At 45.9% G+C, this 16464-nt stretch overlaps 2 protein-coding genes across 2 annotated transcripts in view; one reads left to right on the top strand and one right to left on the bottom strand.

The window, feature by feature from the left end:
• The window catches only part of LOC130360440 (adhesion G-protein coupled receptor F3-like), a 114184-nt gene extending 103428 nt beyond the window's left edge, over positions 1-10756 (bottom strand). Inside the window, exon 1 of the mRNA XM_056562929.1 lies at positions 10648-10756. Coding sequence (XP_056418904.1) covers positions 10648-10707 — 60 coding nt within the window. The 5' untranslated portion in view covers positions 10708-10756. The remainder of the gene's footprint in view (positions 1-10647) is intronic.
• Positions 10757-11311: 555 nt separating this feature from the next.
• Positions 11312-15043, top strand: LOC130361108 (transcription factor 23-like). Its single transcript, XM_056563676.1, has 3 exons — positions 11312-11445; positions 12150-12428; positions 12782-15043. Exons 1-3 carry the CDS (start codon positions 11410-11412, stop codon positions 12902-12904), a joined length of 438 nt encoding a protein of 145 aa, XP_056419651.1. The 5' UTR covers positions 11312-11409; the 3' UTR covers positions 12905-15043.
• Positions 15044-16464: the final 1421 nt, after the last annotated feature.

The raw sequence follows: 16464 nt of genomic DNA on the forward strand, positions 1-16464 counted from the left end.
CCTGACCTCAACCTATCCAACACCAGACTGTGAGCTCAGACTTATCACCAGTATCAGTGCCTAACCCTAACCTATCCAACACCAGACTGTGAGCTCAGACCTATCCCCAAAATCAGTGCCTGACCTCAACCCATCCAACACCAGACTGTGAGCTCAGACCTATCCCCAATATCAGTGCCTGACCTCAACCCATCCAACACCAGACTGTGAGCTCAGACCTATCCCCAATATCAGTGTCTGACCTCAACCTATCCAACACCAGACTGTGAGCTCAGACCTATCCCCAGTATCAGTATCTGACCCCCATTTGTGGTGTCCTGGTACAGAACACTGAGACCAATGAAGATCCCAGACGCCGCCCTTGAGGAGGAGACCTACATGCCCGAGGCACCTATCATGGCTTCTAAATTCCTCAAAAGATCCAGCTCATCTTCCATCACAGAAAATGTGCCCAGGCCTACTGCCACTGAGGAGGTGTGGCCTGATCAGCGGGCACCAACTAATGTGCCTGGGCCTACTACAGTCGCGGAGTTGTGGCCTGATCCAGGAGGCACCAACCTATGTGCCTTGGCCTAATCAAAATATAGTATAATATGAGGTTTGGCCGGACCAGCAGGCACCTACAATTTCCCCAGTGGCGCAAGCTGCTGCACTGAGCGTAGTGGTCACTGTCAGCCCAACCATTGCTCAGTCGAGGTTGTCTCTCGTGGCGTGGAACACGCATGTTCACCACATGGAAGGGGTTCAGTCTCGCACCACTAGATTCATATCACAACCTAGGAAGCACACAGATAGGCAAGACTGGGAGAGAAGGTTTCCAGAAAAGAAGAAGGCTGTTTAAATTGTGTACAATAAGACACCAAAATTGGTCACCAAATAAGACACCAAAAAATTTTTTTTGTGCAGTAGCACTCTTATTTTTTCAGGTTTACAGCATCGGTGTAAGACATGTGCCTGACAAGACTCTGTCAAGAAAAGTTATTTTCCTTGTAAAGTAACCCATTTTGTAAGTTTTGCGCCCGGCTTCGGCCGAGAGACTCCTTGCCTTAGGAGATTCTATTAAATCTTGTGTCCGGCTACGGCCGTGATTCTAACCAGAGACTCCATAATGTATTGGGACTACTGAACCATAAGTGAACTTTATTGTATATATGGTAAAAGTAATATATTTTGTGCACCATTTTGCACTACAGGATATCAGGTGGATCTAACCTGATCATCTCAGTTATCTTGTTGGTAGTACTTAACCCTTGTGTCTCTAGATAATAAAAGATGCATAATAAAATGTAATAAAGTGTAAATGGTTTACTGTGCACAAGTACAGAATTGTATAAAGGTGTTCTAGTGATACCACATAGGTGTTGTCCCAGCTCCCCTGGGAGAGACGAGAAAACCACCTTCACACTAATGCCTCACACAACCAGATATCTAGACTGACTTAAATAGTGTACACACATAAATTCAGTACACATCAATCACAAAAGTCATGTACATCAGTCACAAACTTCAGTCAAATATACATTAGGGACTGTAACCTTATACCAGTCCACACAACTGTTAGTCGCTAAAATGTCATATAACTAATGTTATTTATTCTTGCCTTTGCATGTCAGGGGTACTTTACTGGCCAGAAGGTATTCCTGTAGCTAACCAAATGCAAGTACAAAAGTAAGGTAACAGAATGTCAAATGTTATCTAGAGTAAAGTGTTCTAGGGGTAAGTGTGTAATGCCGATAGACCCTAGTAGCCAAAGCATTGGGCAGAAAGCCTCCGGCAACCTAATCTGCAACCAGTGTCTAACAGCAAAAACAGTGGTATAATGTTATGTCTAACATGAAAAATAAACAGTGATATTATGTCAAAGTGTATGTATAAGCATTGCCGTCACCATGCATACCAAGTCCAATATTCTACTAGTCAGTCAAATGTCAGTAACAGTCTAATAGTCAGTCAAATGTCAGTCAAAATCAGCTATACCATAGTACTAATCAAATGTCGTAGTACTCAAAGTGTGATGCCATAGTCATAATAAAATGTTCTAGTCAGTCAGAAATGTATAATGCACTATGTCTAATATATGCATAGTCACTAGTGCATAAACTATAGTCATACCTACTAAAAAGGAAAAAAAAAAGAAAGAGGTATTGTCATAAGAATAAGTCATGTTATAATAGTCATAGGTATATTCATGAGATAATGAATCCTTATCTCAAGCAAGTCCTAAAGTTATCCTGTTCATCAGATTTGCAGAGCATGTATGGACATAATATACAGAGACTCTTATCACCAGTTCATAATTTTTCATGTTAATTTCATAAGCCTGGAATTGGATGTTGTAAGTAATGCTTCAGGACTGCATACGGCCCAGTGGCCATTTTGCTCCTCTCCCTAAGGGGACAGATGTCGAGGGAGACTTTTGTTAAGTAAGGGGGTTTGTTGTGTCCCGGTACAGAACATGGTTCTGTACAATCCTTAAGTCCCCTCAAGTAGAGTCCCTCAGGTCCACAGGGCTCTCCTGCAGGGTCTCCTCCCCTTGGGTCATTATATTGTATTCTGGTGTATAATAAGTATGTACCTGTATTATAAGTATTGTACAGTGAATGTAAACTGTATATAAAAGGTTATTAGGATATTTACCCTGTATAGGACCTTCCTAAGGTCATGTGATATGTGATCACATTATATACCCAAAGTTCCAGAGGCACAGGTAACCACAGGCAACCAGCTACCAATGGGCTATAGTCCAGCCCCCTGATATATAAGGGGCTGTAGTTTACACATTCTCTCTTATCTCCTGGACCCAAAAGCACAAGTCCTGTACAAGTCAAGTCAAGCATATCTAGGCCAAAGCCTAGAAACCTGCAGCCACATCAAATCTGTGAGTACAAGTCAAGTCTCTACTGTCCCTACTGTGGTAGCCCTTGGGGGGTGTATGGTAGTGGTGGTATGGTATTGGTATATGAGGGGTTAATGTTAACCCTATAATTCGTGACGCCAGGCTGCGGGCTGGTATGCTGAGGTAATGCTCTGTCCTATCGCCGCCCTTCCGAGTAACGATAGGTGCATGAAATGACTGAAGGAGATTGAACTTGAACAACTTTACTTAAGTGCTTGCGATACATCCAAGGCACAGTAACAGTCTCAAACAAACAGTCCTTATATTGCTCAGTGACTGACAGTTGTTGCGGACCTTGAGCTATTTAGAAAGTCTCTGAATTTAGGGTAGATATTTGCAGATCCATCTGGATTTAGGGGTTATATTAGGTCCGGTGATGCTGCAGAGTGTCTGGGGATTGATACACTCTATATTCTGAATTACTCAGCCGTTGCCGCAAGGCTCGGGCCCAACTCACTGCGATAGTTGCTGCGCAGATGCTTCTCATTTGACAGCCCAGGAATAAGAGAGAGTAAACATGGCCGCCGCTCCCTTATATGGGAAGGGTGAATCCGATTGGTCCGAACATCTGTCGTTCACCATTACACAGAGTAATGGGATTGCATACGTCACAGAGCCTCCAAAGGTCCTTAAGCAGAATACCATAGAGTTTACCTAGTCACGTGACCCGCAGGTCCTGCAACGCTATGGAACCGGTAATTAACCATTTATTTACATATATTACTATATTTACATCACCCTTACATAAATTACTAGGCTATTAGTTGGAATAGAGGCGACAAGGGGTAGGCTACACAACAGGGATCCCTACGTCCTAGGGACTCTGGCTATGGGGACCCACACATACATAGGTACAGTATAAGATGCGGTACTGGGACACCACAAACCCCCTTACTTAAGATAAGTCAGCCTCGACGTCTGTCCCCTGAGACAGAGGGACTAGGACCGGATGCTATAGAACATGATGATCTGGACTTTTGCTATACATCCTAAGTATACTAAACATTTACATTCTTTTGATACCTTTCCTAGTATCTGGATTAGGCAATTAGAAATCTATCTGGACATATAATGCTATCTAGACATTTAAAGAAGCTATCTATCCTTTAGTTTCTAGCTTCCTATACAACTCTATCAAACTTATTCTACATTTGAAGTTTACTAGACAATCAGGCAGCTATCTGACATGTAGTTGCTAGCTTCTAAGACACTTTATTAGCTCTCTATACATTTTTTATGAGGCCAAACTGAACATTAGCACATACTTCTATACTAACTAGACATTAGTACAGCTCTCTATACAGTTAGCTTCAAGCTGACTAGGCATTTGTATTATCTCACACATTCTATTTGCCAACAATAGGTTACCTGTTAGTTAGTACACGAAAGGTATACTGTCTAGCCGGAAGCTAGGTCACAGTAAGGGGGACTGCTAGGGTCTATCGGCTACACGCTACTTATCCCTAGAGCACTTTCAAAACAACCTACTAGGTTATTCTTAGAATTACGTGTTTATTTTTATGTTTGCAAGAGCACCTACTGGCCAGGCAGAGCATCTCACACACACAATGAATAAAGGAAAGAAGAAGTGTACCTAACAGTGGCAGGAATTGGGTATCAATATGCTACAATTCCTAAGTGTTTTCTTCAAGTGAGATATTTATTTTAATTTATGTACTAGAAACTTTTGAAGTAGTACATTTAAGTGAGTAATCTAGGGTACTATGAGTGCAAGTACTATTTTAAGGGGAATCCTCCCTACTATTTTTGTTGAGACAGGTGCTAGCGATGGGCGACAGCAATAATACTACCCTTGGAGGAGCCGAGGTGTCCCCTGTTTAGTTACCTACTAAACACCTTTAGCATTTTGTTCATTTATATGTACAAGAATGATGTATGTTTTTTAGTGTTGAGTGTACACGTGCAGTACGTCGATATTTTCTGTGTACAGCTCTGACTTACTTTTTATGTACATAGACTTTAGACTATTTTCTTATGTACACAGACACAAGGATACCTTCCTGTGTACAGAACCATATACATATTTACTATACATTTATCAACACTCCAACATGTTTCAGATGCATTCACCCGATAAGTGCAACATTTATCATAAGAGTTCTTATGACGCTGCTGGTATATACATAAAGCAGACGTGTAAGGATCAGCAGTCCATGTACACTAAGAGTCCAAAGAAAATATACAAATTGGTGTGTAAGGATCAGCAGTCCACCTACACTAGGAGTTCATAGGAAGAGAAAGGTAAACACGGCCTTACCACAAATCAGCCGGGTACAGTCCTTGATGAATCTCCTACAGGCTAGGAGTCTCTTGACTAAATAATCAGGCACAAGCTTAGCGGTTACGTTGCTGAACTTTGAACTGGAACAACTTAGCACAGTTCTGCTAGGCACAATTCTTGAACTTGGTTGCTGTAAGACAAAAATGGTTAGACAGAAAACAATAAGACATTACTTTAGAGACTCTTTAGAAGACGTTCTTCTTCACTCTTGTAGTGCCTCTCTTGGTTCCCCTATATCTGCCAACGTCAGGATCAGACGTGACATAGCTTTGCCACACCACATTGGTGAGGATGGAGTTGTGGAAAGCAGCTTGAGAAGGAGGTATAGGCTTACTAGCCGGGATCACAGTGGGGCAATAGGGTTTGAGCACTATCTCCAAATTAGGAGCAACCCATGACCCTTTCGTTGGTACCTTAGGAATTGGCAAACTCTCACTGCTCCGAGAGGGCCTTGGTACATCTGTGGGTACCCCAGGGTTAGACAAACTCTCACTGCTCCAAGAGGGTCTAGGTACCGACTTGGGTGGCTGTAACTTTGGCCTGTTTTCTTCACCCTGTGCAGAACTTGACTCTCAACGGTATGAAGAAGATGATGAACTTGACTCTTTGCTGTACATAGAAGATGATGAACTTGACTCTTTAGGCTCCTGCTCCTTGGGTACGCTGGCGGAGGCTCCAGGAGCAGACCTCGTCGGCCTCAAGTTGAAGGGATCAGACTCCCAATCTGTTGACGAGAAATATTTGAAGGAAAGCTGTGTTGGGGCTGTTGGTGTGGTGACAGCTGCAGCCCATTCTCCACGAAGGCTCTGGACGGGGGTGTACTCCACAATTTCACCCACCTCCAAGGTGTAGAACTTCTTATGGAGATATGGCCTTTGCACTGCTCGCCGGTTTACGAGGATGGTCTGCCCAGTGTGGCAGTCAAGGAGTGTCCCATAACCTCTCACCTTGTCGAACTTGGCCACAGTTGCTCTTCTCCTTTCTAATGGCTCCTCCCCTTCTCGGGGGTGATCCCATTTACGGATGTACAATGCCTCCATTTCTTTGGTATTTTCTTGATACCGCACTCTTTCTTCGTAAGGCAAATGTACGTGCTTTGGAGCGTAGAGTTCTTTGTATCGGGCCTTTAACTTTTCCATCAATTCGGCCAGCTCGGCTTCTTGACGGGCCCTTTCCCTTTCTGCGGTTGGGATTGGTGGGAGTGTCTTCCCAGGTAACGGTTGAAGTACTCTGTGCATGTACTCGATCAGCTCTGGCTCATCTCCGAACACCCATTGCGGCAATTTTGTTGAGCACGGTTGTGCACTTGGCAAGCTTGATCGAGGAATGACCTCAGGGCTGGAGGAGGAAGAATAAGCCACCTCTGGCGGGGTACTCACAGCAGACTCCTCTGACGGGATCTCGGCCCACAAGCCCCAGGTTCTGTGGTGAGCGGACAGTCTCACCGGTGACGCACCTCCAGGTGTCCCTGCACTGTTCGCTGGAGGTGTTCCTGGCCAATCATCGTCATCATCAGGCAGTGGGGGAAGATTGCAGGCCCCCTCTTCGTCTAATGACAACCGCTGCAGATGGTCAGCAAGCTCTTGAAAAAGTTGCGCTGCGACTGCCACAACTTTCCGTGTTTCTGGCGCCATTTTGCCAACTTGACCATGTGGAACGCTGCTCTCCGCCATGTCTGTACTGTCCGGCTCTCCCTGCAGACTGAAGAGGTTGCTCTGCGTGGCGTCTTTTACAGTGGGCTTCTCCAAAATGACGCTGGGCAGGAAGGACACTATCGGTGCAGCCCCGACTTCCGGTCACTCCAGAAACGACTCCTGCATCTCTGAGTTCCCTTTTGGCTAGGATACAGCAACTTGGTGTCCACGCCCAGGGGCGGGACGTGGCACAGCGCGGGCTTTCTTCGCGCGCTTTTCCGACAGTAGTTCGGCTCCACCTGTGCCGACCGGACCAGAGGAACGCAGCATGAACTCGTTGCGCAGTTTACACATTTCAACTGTAGACAAATCTTCGCCTCCCCCCTTACTTTTCTCTTGGCCCCCTTGTACGGTGCTCCACAAGCACCGTTCTTGTACACAGCAACACATGAATAAAGTTTGCTTCGTGATGCCAGGCTGCGGGCTGGTATGCTTAGGTAATGCTCCGGCCCATCGCCGCCCTTTCCAGTAACGATAGGGACATGAAAAGACTGAAGGTCCACAAGGAGATTGAACGTGAACTTGAACAACTTTACTTAAGTGCTTGCGATACATCCAAGGCACAGTAACAGTCTCGTACAAACAGTCCTTATATTGCTCAGTGACTGACAGTTGTTGCGGACCTTGAGCTATATAGAAAGTCTCTGAATTTAGGGTAGATATTTGCAGATCTGTCCGGATTTAGGGGTTATATTAGGTCCGGTGATGCTGCAGAGTGTCTGGGAATTGATACACTCTATATTCTGAATTACTCAGCCATTGCCGCAAGGCTCGGGCCTAACTCACTGCGATAGTTGCTGCGCAGATCCTTCTCGTTTGACAGCCCAGGAACAAGAGAGAGAAAACATGGCCGCCGCTCCCTTATATGGGCATGGGGCGGGGTGAATCCGATTGGTCCGAACATCTGTCGTTCACCATTACACAAAGTAATGGGATTGCATACGTCACAGGGCCTCCAAAGGTCCTTAAGCAAAATGCCATAGAGTTTACCTAGTCACGTGACCCGCAGGTCCTGCAACGCTATGGAACCGGTAATTAACCATTTATTTACATATATTACTATATTTACATCACCCTTACATAAATTACTAGGCTATTAGTTGGAATAGAGGCGACAAGGGGTAGGCTACACAACAGGGATCCCTACGTCCTAGGGACTCTGGCTATGGGGACCCACACATACATAGGTACAGTATAAGATGCGGTACCGGGACAACACACTACCAAAGTGATAACAGCAGTACAGTGGCCTGCATCATTATTATTACTGCAGCTACAAGTCCAAGCCTGAGAGGTTCCCTGTGTCCCGGTCACATCTGTGTAAAGAGTGTTCTATGCCTTCTTCATCAGTAAAGTCCCAGTTGCATCAAAACCCTGCTTTGGACTCTCATTTACTATATGCCGTTTTTGGGCTGGTTGTCGGTGGTGCCCTATACCAAACAACCGCATCCTGGCGTCACGAACACTAGGGGTTAACAACATCTTGCCTCGTGTTAACAGCATCTGGCCCTGCTACCTACACCGCTACACCCAGTGGTCCCGCTATAACTTCAGTGGTGTACCACATATTCAACAGTGACTTTGAGCCTGGGACTTTACACACTTATGCTGGTGACAATTAGACACGTGTTGATGGAAGCCACCAAATTCAACAAGACAGGCCGCCCACCGAATGAGTAGGGGGACCGTGGGCATGTTGGGGGAGGGGGAGATAATCTATTGCCAAATGATTGGTTCACCCCCTTCTCTATTGTTACGGATTCACATTCATAAGGAAACTGGTCAAGATAGCGGTCAGTGACTAACGGCACCTTCCAGTAGTGGCCTTAACAGTACGTAGAGTATGTGAGTGTCTTTCCTCCTAGTATAGTATATATGTTATAAACTCATAAGAGGATAATATATATCGTCTTATAAACACAAACCAGATCATTCTCAGCCCAGGCAGATGGAGAGAGGAGCCGACCACCCGCGCCCACTCACCTAATACTGACCCCCATATGGAGCAATAGGAGTGGACACCGCGAGAAGAACATGGTGGATACTTAGATAAGACCAAAAGCCAAACAAATAGCAAATCGCCTTCATTACACGTCTGTGTAGATAATAAGTATGTGAACCCCCCCTTACTATCTTCTCCGTTCGGGGGACGCACCGCCTCATAAATCACCCCCTCGGATTCCTCTCACTGATCCTGACTCATTTACTCAGAGTAAATTCTTGGCAGAGGAGTGAATGGAGGACGATGAAGCTTCACTTATAGCTCAGAGGGGACATGGAGAGGATGGAACCGGGAGAAGTGGCACTAACCGGGTGGCATGTCCATGTGCCGGGACCGGCAGGTGGAGATCAGGAAGAGACGCTGCCAGGAGGTGGAGGACAGCCGCCGACCGCCACATGGAAGAGTAGACAGAGGGTCACCATGAAACGGGCTGTAAGTACCTTCTGTACGTAGTAAAGTTGCGTTTGTTGTTTCGCTTTCTAAACGTTTCCATAGAACATACAGGAGACACGTAATATAGACATATAGACATATACTACGTATGGCGCATGAATCAAAGCTGCTCCAAGTCTTCTCCATGTGGAGATCATGGCTCTCAATGAGGTCTCACGGGATCCATGGTCACATGACCCTCTTACAGTTAGGGTTGCCAACTGTGCAGTATTTTTATATAAAAAATACCGGCAATGCAATGGCCGAAATTTATCCAACCAATCCTTCAACTCCTGTAATGTTGCACCATATACTATTCCAGTGTATCCCAACCACAGAGCCTCCAGATGTTGAAAAACTACTACTCCCAGCATGCCCGGACAGCCGTTGGCTGTCCGGGCATGCTGGGAGTTGTAGTTTTACAACAGCTGGAGGCACCCCTGGTTGGAAAACACAGACCTATACTGTATACTACTATATAGCCCAACATGCTGGGAGTTGTAGTTTTTGGTTGGGGCAGTTGCTGAGCCACAAGCTGTATCAGGGGATGCTGGGAGTTTTAGTTAGTAACAACTGGAGCTCTCGAATTTAATATAAAAAAATAAAAAAAATAAAAAAAAAAGCGATCAAAAGTTCACATCAAAACAAAAATGGTACTGTTAAAAAAACTACAGATCGGGGCGCAAAATATGCAACAGCTGGAGGCACCCCTGGTTGTGAAACACTTATCTATACTATATACTACTATATAGTCCAACATGCTGGGAGTTGTAGTTTTACAACAGCTGGAGGCACCCCTGGTTGGGAAACATTGACCTATACTATATACTACTATGAAGTCCAACATGCTGGGAGTTGTAGTTTTACAACAGCTGGAGGCACCCCTGATTGGGAAACATTGACCTATACTATATACTACTATAAAGTCCAACATGCTGGGAGTTTTAGTTTTGCCACAGCTGGAGGCACCTCTGGTTGGGAAACACTGAGCTATACTATATACTACTATATAATCCAACATGCTGGGAGTTGTAGTTTTACAACAGCTGGAGGCGCTCTGGTTAGGAAACACTGACCTATAATATATACTACTATATTGTCCAACATGCTGGGAGTTGTAGTTTTTGTTTGGGGCAGTTGCTGAGCCACAGGCTGTATCAGGGCATGCTGGGAGTTGTAGTTAGTAACTAACTGCAACTCCAACATTTAATAGAAAAAAAAAAAAAAGTGTATCCTGTGATGTCACGCATGTATAATTATGTAAATTAGCACGGCCGGTACTTACAGTAGACAATGTGACAAACACTGTGATAATACGGACCTGTAAGGGGGCAAATACTTCTTCACAACCCTGGATATTGATGGTCATCCATCCATTCATTAGACCCCGAGACGGGGGGAGATTCCATCAAAACCTGCCCAGAGGAAACGTTGCCCATAGCAACCAATCAGATCGTTTCTTTCATTTTTGAAAAGGCCTGTGAAAATGAAAGCAGCGATCTGATTGGTTGCTATGGGAAACTAAGAAACCTTTCCTCTGGACGGGTTTTGACAAATCTCCCCCTCCTCAGATATTACATGTAGCAGTCTTACTCCTTATTGGCCCCAAAGTTCCTTATAAAAAGGACCCCTGACATTGTATTCCAGTCAGAGTGCCCCCATATGGGCCAGGTGCCTGCCATAAATATACCCTTATGCCCCTACTAATGCAGAAGAACCCCCAATGACCAGAGGGCCCCCTTACCTCTTGGGTTTGATCATGTGACCCCCTCAGGGAGGGTCTGAATACTTTCTGCTGTAGTTATATGGAGATTATATAGAATAATGATTGTTGGGATAAGATTTGAGATTTCTCAAGACTTTACAACTAATGGTCACATAGGGGGAGATTTATCAACAAGTGCAGAGGGGAAATGTGCCCAGTTGCCCATAGCAACCAATCAGATCGCTTCTTTCATTTCGCAGGGGCCTTTTATAAGAATGAAAGAAGCCATCTGATTGGTTGCTATGGGAAGCTGGGCAATTTTTTCCTCTGCAAAAGGTTTTGATAAATCATCCCCATAGAGACTAATGTCCAAGAGCAATGCCCACCCCCCACCTGACCATGGGAGACTCCACAGTAAGTCACTTACCCCAAATATGTAAAATACTCACCTGAGAAGCAGCCACAGTGCCCCCCACAACAGTGACCTCCACAGTGCCCCCCCCACAACAGTGACCTCCACAGTGCCCCCATAACAGTGACCTCCACAGTGCCCCCCCATAACAGTGACCTCCACAGTGCCCCCCCCATAACAGTGACCTCCACAGTGCCCCCATAACAGTGATCTCCACAGTGCCCCCCATAACAGTGACCTCCACAGTGCTCCCATAACAGTGATCTCCACAGTGCCCCCATAACAGTGACCTCCACAGTGCCCCCATAACAGTGACCTCCACAGTGCCCCCATAACAGTGATCTCCACAGTGCCCCCATAACAGTGACCTCCACAGTGCCTCCCCACAACAGTGACCTCCACAGTGCCCCCCCACAACAGTGACCTCCACAGTGCCCCCCCCATAACAGTGACCTCCACAGTGCCCCCATAACAGTGACCTCCACAGTGCCTCCATAACAGTGACCTCCACAGTGCCTCCATAACAGTGACCTCCACAGTGCCCCCCCCACAACAGTGACCTCCACAGTGCCCCCCCCATAACAGTGACCTCCACAGTGCCCCCCCCATAACAGTGACCTCCACAGTGCCCCCATAACAGTGACCTCCACAGTAGTTCAGTACGATGTGAATACCCTTAGATAATTGATGATTTCCTATTTTTTAGGTCACACAAGTCGCCACAAACAGCAAACAGATTCCAGGGAAACCTTGTCCGGAGAACAATGCCCGTGAGAGGAACCGTGTCCGGACCCTAAGACAAGCCTTCCTGTCACTACAGGCAGCACTGCCCTCTGTGCCTCCTGACACCAAGTTATCCAAGTTAGATGTCCTTGTCCTGGCCACCAGTTACATCGCCCACCTGACCCAAACCCTGGACCAGGAGAGGCCAACCCCTGCGGGCCCTCAGGCTGGGAGGGGCCCCGGGTACCTGCACCCTATGAAGGTAACAGCAGTGGGGCATCAGTCACTGCAGCAAAGTCATGCACCATCCTGAATCCATCACCAAAGGAGACATATTAAAGGGGTCTTCAGCAGAGTCATCTCATTATCATTAGAGGGCGGAGTCATCTCATCATTAGAGGGCAGAGTCATCTCATTATTATTAGGGGGCGGAGTTCTCACAATCATTAGAGGGTGGAGTCATCTCACTATCATTAGATGGCGGAGTCAGCAATCATCTCATTATCATTAGAGGGCGGAGTCAGCAATCATCTCATTATCATTAGAGGGCGGAGTCAGCAGAGTCATCACACACCCAGTAGATGTTTAGAATGGTCCTCTGTCTCTTTCTTACAGAAGTGGCCGATGCGGTCTCGGCTCTACGCTGAAGCTCTGGAGTCTGAGGTGTCCGGGAGATCAGCAGCCAATGAGATCTCGGGAGGACAAAAATCTGGATACAGACTAAATAAGTGGAACTGAATGGATAAGTCCTGTACTGATCCTGAGTTATATCCTGTATTATACTCCAGAGCTGTACTCACTATTCTGCTGGTGAGGTCACTGTGTACATACATTACATTACTTATCCTGTATTATACTCCAGAGCTGTACTCACTATTCTGCTGGTGAGGTCACTGTGTACATACATTACTTATCCTGTACTGATCCTGAGTTATATCCTGTATTATACTCCAGAGCTGTACTCACTATTCTGCTGGTGGGGTCACTGTGTACATACATTACATTACTTATCCTGTACTGATCCTGAGTTATATCCTGTATTATACTCCAGAGATGTACTCACTATTCTGCTGGTGAGGTCACTGTGTACATACATTACATTACTTATCCTGTACTGATCCTGAGTAATATTCTGTATTATACTCCAGAGCTGTACTCACTATTCTATTGGTGAGGTCACTGTGTACATACATTACTTATCCTGTACTGATCCTGAGTTATATCCTGTATTATACTCCAGAGCTGTACTCACTATTCTATTGGTGAGGTCACTGTGTACATACATTACTTATCCTGTACTGATCCTGAGTTATATCCTGTATTATACCCCAGAGCTGTACTCACTATTCTGCTGGTGAGGTCACTGTGTACATACATTACTTATCCTATACTGATCCTGAGTTATATCCTGTATTATACCCCAGAGCTGCACTCACTATTCTTCTGGTGAGATCACTGTGTACATACATTACATTACTTATCCTGTACTGATCCCGAGTTATATCCTGTATTATACCCCAGAGCTGCACTCACTATTCTGCTGGTGAGGTCACTGTGTATATACATTACATTACTTATCCTGTACTGATCCTGAGTTATATCCTGTATTATACTCCAGAGCTGTACTCACTATTCTGCTGGTGAGGTCACTGTGTACATACATTACATTACTTATCCTGTACTGATCCTGAGTTATATCCTGTATTATACTCCAGAGATGTACTCACTATTCTGCTGGTGAGGTCACTGTGTACATACATTACATTACTTATCCTGTACTGATCCTGAGTTATATCCTGTATTATACCCCAGAGCTGTACTCACTATTCTGCTGGTGAGGTCACTGTGTACATACATTACTTATCCTATACTGATCCTGAGTTATATCCTGTATTATACCCCAGAGCTGCACTCACTATTCTGCTGGTGAGGTCACTGTGTACATACATTACATTACTTATCCTGTACTGATCCTGAGTTATATCCTGTATTATAGCCCAGAGCTGTACTCACTATTCTGCTGGTGAGGTCACTGTGTACATACATTACTTATCCTATACTGATCCTGAGTTATATCCTGTATTATACCCCAGAGCTGCACGCACTATTCTGCTGGTGAAGCCAAGGCTGCCTGGGCATGCTGGGAGTTGTAGTTGTGCTGGAGTCAGTCACAGATGTAGGCTAAGAGAATGTTCCCACACTGCAGATATTCAGAAAGATGACCCCAGAGGATGACGGCGGCCATTGTTGTCATTCAGCACCAATATAAAGGCTGCCGCCCCTCCACCCCCCAGATCCATCACACACACAAGACAGCAGGGGGCGCCGCACAGCACTCTGGACCACATCACTGACTGTAAAGGCTTTTTTATTGCATCAGATTCTGGAATGACATCACAGCAAGAATTTTTAGACGTCATTTACAAACAAATATAAATGTTACAAAAATACAACATCCGGCAGAATTCAGTGCAACAAATAACCCAAAGACCTCGCGATCTTCGCTTTGGCACAGTCAGCGGTCGGCGACCTGGGGGGGATGGAGGCTTATGGGATATCCAGGCCGAAGAGGCAGCATAAAGCAAATAAACCCCATAAATGATATAGAAGCAGCTGATTCCTTATGATAATATAATACAGGGTATACGGGGACCTCCCCCTCAGGCGACAGGAGCGGCGCCATTGACTGACACACTTGGATCATTCAAATACTGAGGGTAAAAAGGCCTTCACCTAAGGCGGCAAGCAGTGAGAACCGGTCATCACGTTCATCCTGCCGGTAATGGTACTCCAGTGAAATTTTTTTTTTTTAAATCAACTGGTGCCAGAAAGTTAAACAGATTTGTAAATTACTTCTATTAAAGAATCTTAATCCTTCCTGTATTTATTAGCTGCTAAATACTACAGTGGAAATTATTTTCCATTTGAAACACAGAGCTCTAAGGATAGGGGATAAGTTTGAGATTGCGGGGGGTCCGACCGCTGGGGCCCCCTGCGATCTCTCTGTACGGGGCCCCAGCTCTCGGCCCAGATAGCGGGTGTCGACCCCCGCACGAAGCGGGGGCTGACACGCCCCCTCAATACAAGTCTATGGAAGAGACGAAGCGCTGCCTTCGGCAATCTCCGGCTCTGCCATTGAGATGTATTGAGGGGGCATGTCGGCCGCCGCTTCATGCGGGGGTCGACACCCGCTATCTGGGCCGAGAGCTGGGGCCCCGTACAGAGAGATCGCAGGGGGCCCCAGCGGTCGGACCCCCCGCGATCTCAAACTTATTCCCTATCCTTAGGATAGGGGATACGTTTTTCACCACTGGACTACCCCTTTAAGCACTGTGTTTCAAAAAGAAAAGAATTTCCGCTGTGGTATTCAGCAACTAATAAATACTGGAAGGATTAAGTTTTTTTTTTTAATAGAATTAATTTACAAATCTGTAACTTTCTGGCACCAGTTAATAAAAAAAAAAAAAAAAAAAAATTTAAAAAAATATTAAATAAGTTTTCTAGCGGAGTACCCTTTTAAAAGGGCATAGTAAGGTCACGACTCCGCCCCCGTGTGACATCACACCCCGCCCCCTCAATGCAAGTCTATGGGAGACTTGCATTGAGGGGGCAGGGTGTGACGTCACACGGGGCGGAGTCCTGACGTCACAATACCCGCACTTCCTGCAGCGCTTACAGGTGGGTTCTGCATGTTAGATTGCGGGGGTCCTTCGCGATCAGACCTCTTATCCCCTTTCCTTTGGATAGGGGATAAGATGTCTTGGGGCCGGAGTACCCCTTTAACGAAGAGTCATTGGGGCGGTCCTTAGCATCATCTCCCCTTCGCACCATCCTTGAGTGATGGAGCGTTCTTTGGGTACAGGGAGACATGACTCAAGGCTGGGGGGTGGGGGGGGGGGGGGCGGAGAGAAGCCACCAGGACCGCCCCAATGACTTGCATGAAAGTAATGTCAGGTTACCTTTAAGACACATCAAAGAGATAAATGCCGCCACCCCCCCCCCCCATATAACAGATAGGAGCTTGAAATGCATAGTAAAAAAATAAATTAAAACTTGCCCCCACTTTTGCTACCAAGAAGCCCCCTGGTGCCAACTCTCACTACGGATGGCAGAGGACAGTCACTTATCTCATCATCTTTACCCCTTTCCTTGACCAGTCTTCTGAATCCTGTGGGAGGAGCCTAAACAAGTCTGTGCTGGATGGAGACACAGCCCACTGTACAGCAGACAGAACGTCCTGCAGGAGGGATCAAACACAAGATTGTTGTACAGGAGACTGTCTCCTCATCCAGCAGAGT

Source organism: Hyla sarda, chromosome 3, assembly GCF_029499605.1.
Source record: "Hyla sarda isolate aHylSar1 chromosome 3, aHylSar1.hap1, whole genome shotgun sequence".
Classification (NCBI taxonomy): Eukaryota; Metazoa; Chordata; class Amphibia; order Anura; family Hylidae; genus Hyla; species Hyla sarda.

Coding starts and splice junctions, on each gene's coding strand:
- LOC130361108 (XM_056563676.1), top strand. CDS start 11,410: ATGCCCACCCCCCACCTGACCATGGGAGACTCCACA. Junction 11,446..12,149: donor TGACCATGGGAGACTCCACA/GTAAGTCACTTA, acceptor CCTATTTTTTAG/GTCACACAAGTCGCCACAAA. Junction 12,429..12,781: donor GGTACCTGCACCCTATGAAG/GTAACAGCAGTG, acceptor TCTTTCTTACAG/AAGTGGCCGATGCGGTCTCG.